The following is a 16304-nucleotide window of genomic DNA, read 5'->3' on the forward strand; positions in this document are numbered from 1 at the left end:
ACACAAAGTCAAGGTCTTTTTGAAGGGTAGCTATATTGTTGGTAGTGTTAAATAGTTTAACATCATCAGCGAAGAGAACACAATTGCTTATAATATGGTCACAGAGATCATTAATGTATAATATGAAGAATATTGGTCCAAGAACGCTGCCTTGGGGAACGCTGCTATTGACAGGAACAGGATTTGATAGGGCACTGCCTATTTTGACCACTTGTTGTCTGTTTGGTAGAAAAGCAGTTATCCAATTGTGGAGGGGTCCGGAGATGCTGTAGGATTTTAGTTTTAGGAGAAGTTTGTCATCTACCACTGAGTCAAAAGCTTTACAGAAGTCTATGTAAATTGCATCTATTGCTTTGCCCTGATCACGATTTGTAGTCCATATGTTTTTGCAGTATAGAAGATGTAAATTACAGGATAGTTTTTTTTCTGAAACCAAATTGTTTATTAGAGAGTAGGTTGTTTGTTTCTAGGTGGAGGGTAATGGATTAGTTGATGATTGATTCCATTACTTTGCAGGTGACACAGCATAAAGAGATTGATCTGTAATTTTTAACTAGGCTGGGGTCTCCTTTTTTGAAGACAGGGATGACCGTGGCTAGTTTCCAAAGTTTGGCACTTAGATACACTTCTTTTTCCCCTTCCCATTTCCTTACTACCTTTATTTTCTTGAGAGAGGCGAATATACGTGTCCCAGAATAATGTTGCAGAATCCAATCTGGGTCAGCCACCGGGACCAGAGGTTTTCTCTTCCAAACTTTTGGACTCATGCTGAAGAGACGCACACACTCTGCTAGGGAGAAGTTCCCTGAAGATGGCTCCAGCACAAGTCCAACAGCTCAAAAGACAAAATCTCTGCTCCCAGTGACCGAGCCAGTTTGGAACCTTTATTTTTATTTATATTTTAAATTATTATTATCTTAATAAAAAATTAAAAAATATCAAATTTAATCTGAGTTTACAAACTGACACATGCTCTTCTGAATCTCACATTTCCAATACTGTACAAATCAAATGACAGACTTAAGGAGGTTATGTGGACATGCAGTTTAAAGATGAGAAGAAGCTGAACCTTCTCATAAACCTAAGCCAAAATTTATTGGGAAAAATAAATTGCTTAACATTTTAAAGACTTCTTGTTTTCAGATTTTAAATAGTTTTGCTGGAAAAGCAGACGTAATAAAGAGGATTTCTAACTATCAGACTAAGAAGGATTTTGATGGTGACCTATTCAATTTCTTGTATTAAGTGCCATTGATTTTCACACTATTGCCTGTAATAATAGACAAATAAACTTATTTGTGCCTCTCTGTGAAAGAAAACAAGTTAATTTCATTTATTTAAAAGTCTATATTTGATCAACCAAGTTTGGTGAGGAAAAAAACTTAGATATATAGGCATTCATAAGGCCACTTTTCACTTTAAAAAAAAATCAATGATTTTGGAAAAAGAATTGTTGGTGATATATTAGAGAGTATTTTGATCTCACCTGTGATAAAAGCTAAATAAATTTAGCAAAGAATTTAGGAGATAAGAATCCCTTCTTAACTTTTATCATTTGTGATCTCAAAGCTTTCGCCCATTTTGTTATATTACATTGGTTCTTTAAAATAAACTAAAATGTAAAGAATGAGTAAGTGCTATAATGCAGTACAAAAGCTAAGGAACAAAACAGCAGTGACTTTCAGCAAGTTTTTGAATCAACAACTTTAAATTCTCTTCCTTCTTTGGGGAGCTAATTTCTTTTTCCAATTCAGCATTTCCACTAGAAGTTCTCTCATTTTAGCCTGTTTTTATTGAACAAATTCTTCTAGCATGCCTGATCCATATAAACTAAGAGAGAAATCTTAGATGTGCAATGCAAAGTCACATTTATAATATTACAACTTCTGTAGCCTGAATGAGCTTTGATTCTTCCACTCAGACAGGAATTATTTTTTCAATCTTTTCTATAAGTCTACAAAAAGGAGTAATAGGAATAGCTGAGTGTCAATGTTGAGTATCAATTTGGTGGAGTAGTGAAAGGGACCAGGCTAGAAACCAGGAGACGATGAATTTTAGTCCTGTCAGGCATGGAGCCAAATAGGTGTCTTTGAGCCAGGCAGTCTTTCTTGGCCCCAAGAAGAAGTAAATGGCAATCTAGGTCTTGCTAAGCAAACTGCATGGACAAGTCCACATGGTCACTAGGATTCAAAACTGACTTAAAGGCACACATACACGTACAAAAGTACTGAAAATTATGGACAAATAGTGCTAAAACCTGAAATGCTAAGCATCGTTATGTAGGTTCTGCTTCTTGCATTACAATTGTTAAATCTATTCACCACTAACAGTTTGTTCTGCCAGGAGGGAACATGTAATAAAATTAGAGCTATGTTTGGGTACAATATTCCTTCTTTTCTCTAGTCCACATGTTCCCTACAAATAGGAGGGGGGTGCATTTTGACCAGTGGTGGGATTCAAAAATTTTTACTACCAGTTCTGTGGGCATTGCTTGGTGGGTGTGGCTTAGTGGGCGTAACAGGGGAAGGATACTGTAAAATCTCAATTCCCTCCCCACGCCGGGGGGAAGGTTACTGCAAAATCCCCATTTCCTCTCAATCAGCTGGGACTCGGGAGGCAGAGAATAGATGGGGGCGGGGCCAGTCAGAGGTGGTATTTACCAGTTCTCCAAACTACTCAAAATTTCCGCTACCAGTTCTCAGAACTGGTCAAAATCTGCTGAATACACCTCTGATTTTGACCCGCATTCTCATAATCACTGCTGAAAAATGAAAATATGCAGAGATGGGGAACGTAAATTTTGAGATAAAATGACACCAATACGGTAGTAATTCTTAAATTTTAAGAACAACAGCCTACGATGTTAATTATTTTCTCTGGAAAGAAACATCTACATTTTAATGTTCGGACGGGAGAGACAAAACATTACAAAAGGAGGCCACCCGCATCTGGAGCTCAACAAATAGTTGTTCTAGAATCATCCCAAGGGTAACTTGCCTTTGCAATGATGCGACACAAATGGGATCCTTCTTGAGTAAGGCTGAATAAGTTGCTTACAGCTGATTCTACAGAGTAGAGGTTATCTGATGTATCTATTTCTTTCACCAGGTTCTGTGTAACAAACCAAAAACAGAGACAAAAAGAAATAATTGTAAAATTTTGCTCTTCGGGTATTTAGAGAGAGAATCAGACCGACATTCCAACTGGAAAGAAGAAAACTGCTGTTCTTCAAGTATTATATTCAGAGTACTACCCTTCATAGAGAAGCAACTTTATGTTGTTTCTTGCCCGCTCTCACCGCAGCCGGGGTCTGCTTATCTGCTTCCGAACGCTGAAGAATGTCCTAGCATGCCTTCCAGCCCCAGCCCTGGCTCCATGCCCAGACAGGCTGAAGAAGAGCAAGTATCTCCAGCCCCCAGCTCTGGCTCCATGCCCAGGCAAACGGAGCAACTAGACCCCTCCCCCTCCTCCACAGCATGTGAGCCTGAGGAAGGTCAATTACCAACAGCTGCCGATTGGAGTGACCCTCGCGTCAGAAGACTTGATAGGCGGAGGCAACAGAAGGAAGGGAGGGGCAGGCCTGGATAAGTGCTGAGTCATGGAGCCACACCCCATGGCCTATATAAAGGATCTGCTTTCTGGCATTCTCTGAGTCAGGCAAAGTCTAAACATATCTTGCTGAAGTCACTTTCTGGTCTCCTGCCTGCCTTGAGGACTTTGCTAGGATTTTGGCAGCGCTGCAGAGGCACACCTGATTCGGATTTCCCTGACCCGGCCGTCAGCGGAGGAGTGGGACACGACACTTTATTAGGAAACAAGTATCTAAAAAGGCATGGAGTATATTCCAGAATTCAAAATATTTGGATAATGTTAAAGGTATTTATCATTAAATATTCCTTAGCTCTGTAGATGTGCCAGACCCAGTAGACATATGTCTATTGAAGTGAATCTTTACTTTCTTTTTTCTTCTCTTGTCCTTCCTTCTCCCCCAATATTCCAAGGCTACTTACCATTGGTGTTCTTAGTAATCATTAGGTTAACTTCTCAGGACACAGGTAACTGGCACTTTTCTCCCTTAACCAAAACTGGGTTTTTTTTCCTGCTCTAGCCCCAGACTGTGAAACTGGAAAACTTTTAGCTCCTCTGGGGTGAGAAAAGAGAAGAAAAGATTCTCCTTTTTCTGTGTTGTACTCTCTTCTTCTCTAAGAGGCACCCCCAGTGGTGAAATTCAAACTTTTTACTACCGGTTCTGTGGGCATGGCTTGCTGGGCATAGTGTGGCTTGCTGGGCATGGCTTGCTGGGCATGACAGGGGAAGAATACTGCAAAATCTCCATTCCTCCCCCCACTCCAGGGGAAGGATACTGCAAAATGCCTTTTGAATCTCAAGTGTCAACAACTCCTACAGGTAATCAGGTCCCTCTTTTTTCTATCTACCTCCAGAATGTGTAAGACCTGAAGAAGAGACCTTTGTGGTCCAACCAGACTCCAACAAAGTCAAAACAAAAAGAAGTGGGGAGCAAATCATTTTGGAATCGTTAAGCAATGATGAGCAAACCTCACTCCTTACTAGCACTGATTGTGTGTTACCTAGTTTGAATAATAAAATGTTTGCACATACAAAAAACCACAACTAAGCTCAGAGAGCACCAAGCACCAAGGACCCCTCATTTCAACCCTGAGTTACAAATATTCTCCTCTAAGAGCTATGCAGTGGGTAGGATGCAGTATTGCAGATTGACTTCCCCACAGCCAGGCGTTCGATCCTGACCAGTTCAAGGTTGACTCAGCCTTCCATCCTTCCAAGGTTGGTAAAATGAGGAGCCAGATTGTTGGGGGCAATATGCTCACACTCCACTTAGAGAGTGCTGCAAAGCACTAAGAAGCGGTATATAAGTGTAAGTGCTATTGCTAAGTGCTATTATTATTCAGAATTGTTGCCAAGAAAACAGCATAGCTGTATTCATATTGTCACTAGGAGTTAACCTGGATGGAAAGGAGATTTTACTTTTATGTGACAGTTTAACTAAAATATTTTCTATGCTCCTGTATTTACTCTAACATTTGACTTACAGAACAGTTTTCTATCAACACTGTAGAGTAGGCTTGTGTTAGGAAGATAAGCATGGCATGATTGAGATTAATGCACCAGAATGTTTATATTCCCAGTCTTAATGTTCTCCTAGAATGAAAGACATTAGATATGTCTCTAGAGACAATAAAAAACTTCAAGGTATCTTAAGAGATATAAAGAGATATAAATAGAAGAACTGCCAAAATATGTTTTACTACCAAAAAGAAAAACTTACTAACCTTTATTTCATGTGTTAGAGCTAGTTCTATCAGTTGTGAAAAATATTGTGCCACTGTGGTTAGCGCATCATTAATACAAGATTTCATTGATTTTAATATTTGTTCATCTTCAATCTGTATGCACCTAGAAGGAAATGTTTAAAACAAGATGCCAAAGTGTCAGTCCGGTGCCACTGTAATTTATAATCCAAGATCTATTCAAGATGCAACACCAAATAGCAGCTCTGTAGCATCAATATAAAGGTAAATTAAAATTCATAATTAATATGATTGCCTCAGTTTGTGAATCGCCAATATATCAATCTGTAGCCTAGGGATTTCCCATTCTTTTCTATTAAATACATACTTTTCTGCAAAATAGATATTGAATCCCTACCACATTAGCTGTTAATTCAAAGAGGAGACTTATGTTAATTAGACCTGGTAGAAGTCAGGTTTTCTTTGGTAGAAGTCAGTGGAAGAGGCCTATTGGTTTCAAATCTATCATAATATTGTAGCTCCTCGACCCATCAAGGATGTCCACAATTTTTAATATAGGTTTGCTAAGGTAAAAGTTCAAGAATCAATAGTGTTTACCTTTCAGTAACTGTTGTAAGCTCTGAGCATTTTTCCACTAGCATTTTTTCATACTGCAAAAGATAGGAATAGAAATCCATTAACTTATTTGAAAAAATATCAAAGTATGACCTTTATTTTCAGATACACATAATTAACTCAACCCTAGTTCATGAGAGGTACAAGGATAAGCAAAATATAAATCTTAAGAAATACAGCCAATGGCAGGATGGGCTGAGAATGGAGATCGGCCTTTTTATTCTGGGAGGAAGGGGCGGGAATATCAAAGGCTCTGAAGAAATATAAATGCCCTCCTGGTTATTCTATGTGGGGTTTTATTTTTCCCTTCCCTTTTGATATCGAATAACAATGAGGAATAAACTATGTGGGCTGTCTTTCATACTCCCACATCTAACCCTGTTTTAGGATATTGACTAGGGTGAGGATGAAGGGGGGGTTAGCTCTAAAATCAAAGTTCCAATATTCAAATTACGCCTATATGGAATTGAGAGGGGAAATCTATCTACCTACCTTCCTTCCTTCCTTTCTTTTTTTTTTCTTTCTTTTTTCAGGTAGTTATAGAGGAATTACCTGATTGCTAAATTCATGAAATACCCATTCTTCTGAAAAAGTACTCAGAGCAGCTAATTAAAATAAACAAAACCAAAATTCCATTAAAAATAAGATATAAGATATTCATTTGAAATCCAGAACAGTTTAATATCTCCAAGCTGATGTCCTGGATCACAGCACCCACAACTCCTCTGTAAATAGCAGTGGTGAAATCCAATTTTTTGTTTACTACTGGTTCTGTGGGTGTGGCTTGCTGGGTGTGGTGTGGTGTGGCTTGATAGGCATGGCTTGGTGGGCGTGGTATGGCTTGGTGGGCGTGGCTTGGTGGGCGTGGCTTGGTGGGCGTGGCAGGGGAAGATACTGCAAAATCTCCATTCCCATCCCACTCCAGGGGAAGGATACTGCAAAATCCCCATTCCCTCCCCTTTCCTGGGGGAAGGATATTGCAAAATCTCCATTCCCACCCCACTCCGGGGCCAGCCAGAGGTAATATTTGCAGGTTCTCCAAACTACTCAAAATTTCCACTACCGATTTTCCAGAACCTGCTGGATTTCACCCCGGTCAATAGAGGAGGATAGAATCACATTGCTATGTAAATACAAGATGCTATTTTTTTCTAGTATTCCTGATATCCATAGTGCTCATAAACATATAGGAGTTTGATCTGGATTGGAATCACAGCTAATCCTTTTCCAAGCCCTCATATTTCTTTTTTAAAAAACCATACACTCAATGACCTGCACTTTTTCATTCTGAAATTCTATTGAGTGATCTTATTGAAATGAGCAAGTAAGTGGAAAGATAGCAAAGGCTGAATTAGGGTTTCCTGTTCTTATATTTGGCAATCTTACGGTAGAACATAATTAGCAACCATGGAAGAAAAGTAGGATGTGTTATAGCAGAATAACACATTTTATACATTTCAAAAGTTTGCATCCAGAGTTAAAACAAAAAGGAATTGTAGCATAAAGAAGAGGGCCATAGACCCAATATGAAAGGCTATGATTTACCTATAGAAAATCCCAAGTTTATTTCTTGGCATCTCCATCTGAATGCTGCAAGCAACAGATTATGGTAAAGTCCTTTGAACCGAATTCCTGATGATTAGATGTCAATCAAAGCATGCAAACTGAGCTAGCTTTTTAAAAATTTCTAATTTTATTTCATTTCTAAGACCTCACCCCCACCAACTTACTCTAAGTGATTTGCAAGAAGATTAAGGCCATCAGTATAAGGAAAGGACTCAAAATTCTCTAGCAATAAAAGTACCATGCCAGATACAAACTGCAATAATTATTAAGTTCATAGAATCTTACAAGGCTGCTTCAGAAGCTTCCTACCAAAATAATGGTTCTGACATTATTATATACTGTACATTATGCACCCACATAAACACCGACACATTCTTTCCAGTTCCATGAAGTAATAGACTTCCTTGTTTTTAAAATTAGGGTTTTTTTTATGTTTAGCTAGACTGTTAAGTAATAGTTTCATAATACTACATTGACTTTACCTGGTGCATTTCTTCCCAAGAATTTCTTGTAAGTATATTATATTCATTGATCATTGATCGTACATGACAATTGACTCGTACTGTCATACTGTGCACCCTCTGCCATCTATTCTTCTCCAGTTTTTGAACAATCCTGGTCAGCTCAGTACTTATAATCCAAGCTCTTTTCAGCAACAACTGCAAGTTGTCACAGGCACCATGTTGTGATGAAATAGGAAATTCACCGTGCGCATCTTCTTCTAGACTGATTGGCTTAGACTGAAGAATACACATGCATTCACTATCAGTCATGAGCTTCAAGTCTTCCATCCAGCGTTGGACTGAGTCCATCTGAATTAAATGCATACTAAAAGGGAAAAAAGGAAAAGAAAAACTTTTAGCACCATAATATTTAGCAAATAATATTGTATATTATTATATTTCTGTTGTACTGCATTTGAGGGAAAGAGCAGCATGGTATGGTTCTTCATACCAAGTCTGCTGTATTTGTGTTTCAGCTAAGACATCTGGTTACCTACTGATAGAAATAAATTAGGTGGATATTTGGTACAATCTATTCCATCAATAATCATGAAAGCATGTGCAGAAAGCCTTGAGTTGATTTTCATATGCATGGATACCAAGTTCCAGAGAGTTCCAGGGCGACTCTTTTTTGAGCACAATGTTCTGTATGAACTCTTCTCAATTCATTTCAAAGGTAGGACATAAATACAGTAGTGAGTGAATCTCACAGGTTCATTCCACATCATTTAGTCTCCAAATATTTGAGGACTGTTCTATTCAATTTGCTGAACAGAAGCAAGTATGTAAGCAAGCAACCATCCCTATCTATAGGACCTGATGGACTATGTGCATACTTCTTAAAAAAGCTTTCCACTAATATAGCAGAACCCCTAAGCATAATCTTTGGAAAAGCCTTCACGGTCATCCCTGTCTTCAAAAAAGGAGACCCCAGCTTAGTTGAAAATTACAGACCAATCTCTCTATGCTGCGTCACCTGTAAAGTTATGGAATCTATCATCAACCAACCCATTATCCTCCACCTAGAAACAAACAACCTAGTCTCTAATAAACAATTTGGTTTCAGAAAAAAATTATCATGTAACTTACATCTTCTTCACTGCAAAAACATATGGACTACAAATCTTGATAAAGGAAAAATTATAGATGCAATTTACATAGACTTCTGTAAAGCTTTTGACTCAGTGGTAGATGACAAACTTCTCCTAAAACTAAAATCCTACGGCATCTCAGGACCCCTCCACAATTGGATAACAGTGTTCCTGTCAAACAGACAAGTGGTCAAAATAGGCAGTGCCCTATCAAATCCTGTTCCTGTCAATAGCGGCATTCCCCAAGGCAGTGTTCTTGGACCAACACTCTTTATATTATACATTAATGATCTCTGTGACCATATTAAAAGTAATTGTGTTCTTTTCGCTGACAATGTCAAACTATTTAACACTACCAACAATACAGCTACCCTTCAAAAAGACCCTGACTTTGTGTCAGAATGGTCAAAAACTTGGCAACTCCAAATCTCAACCAGCAAATGCTCTGTCTTACACATGGAAAAAAGAATCTAAACACTAAATACAAACTCGATGGACATTACCTTACAGATGACCTCCACCCTGTTAAAGATCTTGGAGTTTTCATATCAAATGATCTAAGTGCCAAAGCCCACTGCAACTACATAGCAAAAAAGGCTTTAAGAGTTGTAAACCTAATCTTACATAGCTTCTTCTCCAGAAACACTACACTACTAACCAGAGCTTATAAAACATTTGCTAGACCAATTCTTGAATACAGCTCGCCTGTCTGGAACCCATACCATATTTCAGACATCAATACAATTGAACGTGTCCAGAAATATTTTACAAGAAGAGTTCTCCACTCCTCTGAATACAACAAAATACCTTATGCCACCAGACTTGAAATCTTGGGTTTAGAAAACTTAGAACTCCGCCACCTTCGACAGGACCTGTGTTTAACTCATAGAATCATCTATTGCAATGTCCTTCCTGTTGAAAACTACTTCAGCTTCAATCGCAACAATACAAGAGCAAACAATAGATTTAAACTTAATGTTAACCGCTTCAATCTTGATTGCAGAAAATATGACTTCTGTAACAGAGTTATTAATACTTGGAACACACTACCTGACTCTGTGGTCTCTTCTCAAAATCTCCAAAGCTTTAACCAAAAACTGTCTACTATTGACCTCACCCCATTCCTAAGAGGTCTCTAAGGGGCATACATAAGAGCACAAACGTGCCTACCATTCCTGTCTTAATGTTCCCTTTGATTGTATACAATTTCATATAGTTATTACATACTTATGGTTATATAATTATTTCATGCTTATGCTTATATATACTGTTATGACAAAATAAATAAATAAAATAAATAAATAAAACATGTAGAGTTTTTCTTTCTTATTCTATTTTTTGTTTGTATTCATTTTCACACTTTAACTTTCAGTAAAATTATATTTAAAATATAATCCTTCATTTCTGCTTCATCCAGAAGTGGGTTTCAGCAGGTTCTGATCAGTTCTGGAGAACCGGTAGCGGAAATTTTGACTAGTTCAGAGAACCAGTAGTAAAAATTCTGACTGGACCCGCCCCCATCTACTCTCTGCCTCCCAAGTCTCAGCTGATTAGGAGGAAATGGGGATTTTACAGTATCCTTCCCCTGGCATGCCCACAAAACGACACCCATCAAGCCATGCCACGCCCACCAAGCCATACCCACAGAACCGGTAGTAAAAAAATTTGAAACCCACCACTGGTATAGAGGCTTGAGCAGGGGGTTGGACTAGAAGACCTCCAAGGTCCCTTCCAGCTCCATTCTGATTGATTGAAGTTTATGTGATTATATGGATACACATATATTGTACAGTACATGTATTCTACTTAATAATATAGATTTGTAGGATTCAGGGGTGCTGTAGTATTTGTCTTCTCAGCACAGTCATGATATTACTATTGTATTGTTCACAGTTTTGTTCCTTAACACTAGGAGCTGAGCTTGTCACACAAAACTATTTTAATCCCTGAAAGTGTTAGGCAAAAACACCAAACCATGCCACGCCCACCAAGCCACACCCACAGAACCGGTAGTAAAAAAAATTTGAAACCCACCACTGGCTTCATTGTAGCGTGCACCCTCATCTGTCACTACCCCAGAGTAATAGGAATGGAGCCACTGGATTTTGAAATCCTGATAACCTATTTTAGGGGGAAAGGCTATTCTCTTATCCTTCAACATAAAGCTTAAGATAAACAAATAACAAAAAGTCGTATTTCTGCCCAGCTAATCTACTGATTTACTTAGAGCAGCACAGAAAATTAAATTCAGCTGTAGTCCAGTTTATTATTAGCTAACATGATTAAAGGTCATTTAATGCTGGGATTCTGTAAGCTGACTGAAGACATTAGTCATGTTACTGAGAGGCAGGGAGGTAATAATTTTGCAAGACCATTTCTTCCCCTGCTAAAAAAGGCAGCTGTTGAAATATTTCTTGTATGCTGCTATGAAATGCAAGGAATGAAATGATTATAAATGGAAATTAGGGTTTTTTCCAGTTTGGAGATAGTGAAATTATCTACTAAAAAAAGAATTAGACTTTTGCTGAATGCAGATGAATATAGCGTGCAATAAATTCTACAGATATAATTTGACATTTGTCTGAATCAAATGATACAATGTGATCAAAGGCATCCACAAAATTCCTATTCCCCCCCCCCAGTATATTCTAAGTAGCCCCTGCTAAAACACAAATGCTACTCCTGAATTGGGAAATTGATTCCCCTCTCCCAGGGATTTTCAAAGCAGAATCTCTTCCAGTATTTATTCTCATCAAACAAATATCAAATCTTTCACCAGCAGGGGGAACTCTATGGAATGACATCCTTTCTTTCCTCCAGGGATATCAAATAAGAGGGGAAAATATCTCCCCAGTTATAATCTTTTTACAGCTTTAACTTACATCATTAGGAAATGGTATACAGATATAGTATGAACAATATAACAAAGGTAGAATGATATCATCTGATGGTGTGAAGCTATTGATCTCAAGGGGATGATTCCTTCAGTCTTTTGTTTAAACAATCTGATTCTCCCTTATCCCTTGGCAAATACCCTCACTGTAATTTACCTTGACATAAAAATTAATATAGTAGTTCAACCAACATTGGAGGTTTTTAAGATGAGATTGGATAACCATTTGTCTGAAATTGTATAGCATTTCCTGCCTGAGCAGAGGGTTGGACTAGAAGATCTCCAAGGTCCCTTCCAACTCTGTTATTCCCTCCCACTCTTCTTCTTGGCTTTTCTCAGCTTCTCTTCCTTTTGGCTCTTCATGGTTCATTCCCAGCCAAATCCTCTGGCCAATTCTCTCAGAAGTGAAATTTCCAACCTCTTAGGTTCTACCTGACCTGAACAGACTACCAATGGTCCAGAATCCTTTGCAGGAAGTTTTGTGCCTTCTCTCTTTACCTTTTCCTCAGGAGTGGTCTTTCTGCCAATGGAACCTCTTGCCTTACTGCATCCAAACCTCTTTCTCCTTTTCCTGTCTCCCTTGCCACACCCATAGTTGGAGCCTTATGACCTAGTACCCTGTCTCCTCCCTAAGCTCCCTTTGTTTTGCTCAATTCAGTCCCCCCACTATCTTTAGGGACCAGTTAAACTATAACCAGAAGGCAACAGGTCTAAGTAAAGATTCCTCAAACTCTGTCCTCAAATTCTGTTTCTCTAGTTACTTGTCATCTCCATAGACCCCATTTTCTTCATCCTTCAGATTAACTAATCTGTTTTTTTAATCCTTTCCTACCCTGCACTGACTATACAGCAACCAAAGGGTTGTACATGCAATTTTCCTATTTACTGTATAGTTTTTATAACACTCTTGAAAAGGTTGTCTTCTATTCTTGGCCTGTCAAAATATTGGTGGGTTTGTTTTACTTTTATAAAATGCTCTTGTTTAGCCTCCAGATGGGTTGACCTAGGAATGTATTGCTATGAACTTAGTGGATTATGTTTCTAAGTATTCTAGAATTAGAATCCAAGTTAGCCTTCATATGAAACTGAGTTTCAGAGTTGCACTTAAATAAGATGAGTTGTACACAAATATTGATACATGGTTTAAGGTGCATTCAAATACTTCTTAATACATGCACATCAGTGGTGGGTTGCTCCTGGTTCAGGCGAACTGGTAGTGGCGGCAGTGGGAGGCTCCACCCACCCACCCAGATGTCATCAAAAACACTATCCACATGGGCAGAAGCTTCTGCGCATGTGCAGAAGTGCTGCACGCTCACAGAGCAAGCGCATACGCTACCAATAGTGAACAAGTAGCGCCAGGATTTGAATCCCACTACTGATGCACATAATATATTTGAATTCAGACCTGGTGATGGAAAGGCTCACATCTGCAGAGGCAACAAGATCCAATAGAGCTTTAGCTGGGAGAAGCTGAGGGATGGTCATATTCCCTAAATCCTACAATCCCAATAACTTGTCTTATCAAATTCCCAGAGCAGATTTGAGGGAATGAACAAGGGCCTACAAGCAGAAGGGTGTTGGTAAATATTGCCTTCCCAGCTCCTCTAACTGGTTAGCATTTCACCCACGTCTGGCTTGAATTTTGGATGTGTATTTGTGTAAGAGAGGGTAGAAGAACACAGATGCCCAAAATAAAGGCTGAAATTCACAAGTAAACTTATATTTCCCATATATAATGCAGCTGACCTAGGTGTAATTCATAGTTCCAGTTGGAATCTTAAGCCCTTTTAGAATTCTGCTATTCAGAGCACACACCATTAAAAAAAATCTCATTTTTTTTTAAAAAAAGCTATAAATTCATAGCTTAAGGCCTACCTATATTTTATATTACTTCCTTAAAATTAAAATCAATATGTGAACTAGCAGTCAGAAAGCTTACAAGGGTAAAATAGCTATGATTGTTAGAAGTGTTATGCTGGCAATCATTCTGAGCCCAGTCTGACAGCAGTAAAAAGAGCACTGCCATTTTTGTTCCCCTCAGTAGTGCTCTAGACTGAGAACCTAATTACGTTTCATTAAACAAAGCTGAAAGTATTTAAAAATAGCATGGGAAGAAAGGGGGGGAGGGAGCGGGAGAGGGAGGGAGGGAGGGAGGGAGGAGAAAGAAAGATGGAGATGAAGATGAAGATGGAGATGGAGATGAAGAGGAAGGAGGAAAGGAAGGAAGGAAGGAAGGAAGGAAGGAAGGAAAGAGAGAGAGAGAGAGAGAGAGAGAGAGAGAGAGAGAGAAAGAAAGAAAGAAAGAAAGAAAGAAAGAAAGAAAGAAAGAAAGAAAGAAAGACAGACAGACAGATAGATTTAATCTTCATACAAAATATTGCTGGTACATTATTGAGGGATTTGCACCTTAAATTTTAAAAACTGATTATGATTTTCTTGTCATTTTACATGACCACATCATACGAGGCAGGGAATCATCACATTTTTTTTATCTATCCAATATAGAAAAGCTGAAATCCATCCTTTCAAATGCATTCTTTGGAGAGTCGAATACACCCTAAATACAACTTTTGATGAACCAGCTTTAACTTGGTTAACCTCAGATCTTCAGATATAGGAAGTGTACATTTTAATAATAAAACAATGTAATAACACTGCAATAACACTGCCTGCATGGACAGCACTTGAAAAACATTGAAGGAAAGTATGTTAACAGCTTGATATGGGCATGCCTTAAGAGAGGAACCATCACGAAAGAAACGGAAGGTTTAATACTTGCTGCTCAAGAACAAGCACTATAAGCTAATGCCATGAAAGCGAAGATACAAAAATCCACTGACAATCCAAACTGCCAACTTTGCAACGAGAAAGTTGAAACTGTTTCAACTCACTTAATATGTGAGTGCAGCAAAATTGTGCAAACTGATCACAAAGCTAGACATGATTGAGTTGTTAAATTAGTCTACTAATCATTAGTCTACTACTGATCATTATGTAAAAAATACAACATATCTGTATCCGAAAAGTCATGGGAGCACAAAGTGGAAAAAGTAATCAAAAATGAGACAATGAAGATCTTGTGGGACTTTCGAATACAGACGGATCATCATTTGGAACATAACACACCAGATATCACAGTTGTTGAGGGCCGAAGCATACAGTTTATTGATATCACTGTACCAGGAGATGCCAGAGTTGAAGAAAAAGAACTGGAAAAAATCATGAAATATCGCGACCTGGCCATCAAAACTACATGACTATGGATGAAACATGCAACAGTGATACCCATTGTCATCGGGTCACTTGGTATGTCCAAGAATTTTACAAAACACATCAAGAAATTGCAGCTTCCTGCAATAACACCAGCAGAACTGCAAAAAACTGCGCTACTCAGAGCATCATATACTTTAAAAAGATACTTGGTTGATACCTAGGACACTGCCAGCAACCCGTATCAACCATTAGCACCAGTCAATTGTATTTGTGACACATTTTTAAACGTTCAATTGACTGAGTTTCATGTTTAATGAATAAAAGAGATAATAATAATAATAATAATAATAATAATAATAATAATAATAATAATAATAATAATAATAATAATAATAATAATAATATATTCTATCTTCCCTTTCATTTATAACAAAGCTGATATTTTGAAGTAAGCTTGATTTGGATGTAATTCCAAAGTGCATATCAATATGTTCTGTTTCCATTGATAGATGCTGAGATACATTTAAAATATAACTTTCCTAGCCAATCTTCAGATCCATATGTATTATGCTGTAGAACAGTCTTTAAAAATCGAACATTTCTATTGTATGCCAAGCAATTCATTCCAAAACGTTTTAGTTAACAAAATAAATTATATGTCTAAACAAAGACAGTCACATTTTCTAGTTGAATTAAAGTATTATTGCTTTAGGCTGTAAATAGTTCCTATGTATTGTCCTTCTGTAATAATTTAGATTACCACTCTGAAGATAAAAATATAAATATCTTTTAAAATATATAGCATGAAATTCAAATTAAGTTAAAGAGATGGATTGAAATAAATTATTCTTTTATTTAATATGAGGAGACTGCTAGACCAATTTTCTAGTTGTTCAATTTAAGAATGTAATGCAATTTATTTATTTATTTTAAAAATAGCTATAGTTTTAAAGTAAAAATAAAACTGGTAGGTCTTAAACCCAATTTTAGGTTTCCACCTTTAATCCAGTTATATCACATGAAAGTATGATATATGTATATAACAATTGGACTGCTGAAAACATCATAACCTATTATCTTATTAATTAAGCCTGAACTTTTCATTAAAGACAGCAGCATAAATAGGGTT

General features: G+C 37.7%; 1 protein-coding gene across 2 annotated transcripts in view; it reads right to left on the reverse strand.

Annotated features, from left to right (window-relative positions):
• The window catches only part of INSC (INSC spindle orientation adaptor protein), a 143225-nt gene that overhangs the window by 66941 nt on the left and 59980 nt on the right, over window positions 1-16304 (reverse strand). For both annotated transcript variants that reach the window (XM_058159126.1, XM_058159135.1), the window contains 4 exons: window positions 7955-8300; window positions 5889-5941; window positions 5313-5436; window positions 2998-3111 (listed from right to left, as the gene is read on the reverse strand). In XM_058159126.1, the coding sequence (XP_058015109.1) occupies window positions 2998-3111; window positions 5313-5436; window positions 5889-5941; window positions 7955-8300 (637 nt within the window). The remainder of the gene's footprint in view (window positions 1-2997; window positions 3112-5312; window positions 5437-5888; window positions 5942-7954; window positions 8301-16304) is intronic.

The sequence above is a fragment of the Ahaetulla prasina genome, chromosome 1 (genome assembly GCF_028640845.1).
Source record: "Ahaetulla prasina isolate Xishuangbanna chromosome 1, ASM2864084v1, whole genome shotgun sequence".
In the NCBI taxonomy this organism is placed as follows: domain Eukaryota; kingdom Metazoa; phylum Chordata; class Lepidosauria; order Squamata; family Colubridae; genus Ahaetulla; species Ahaetulla prasina.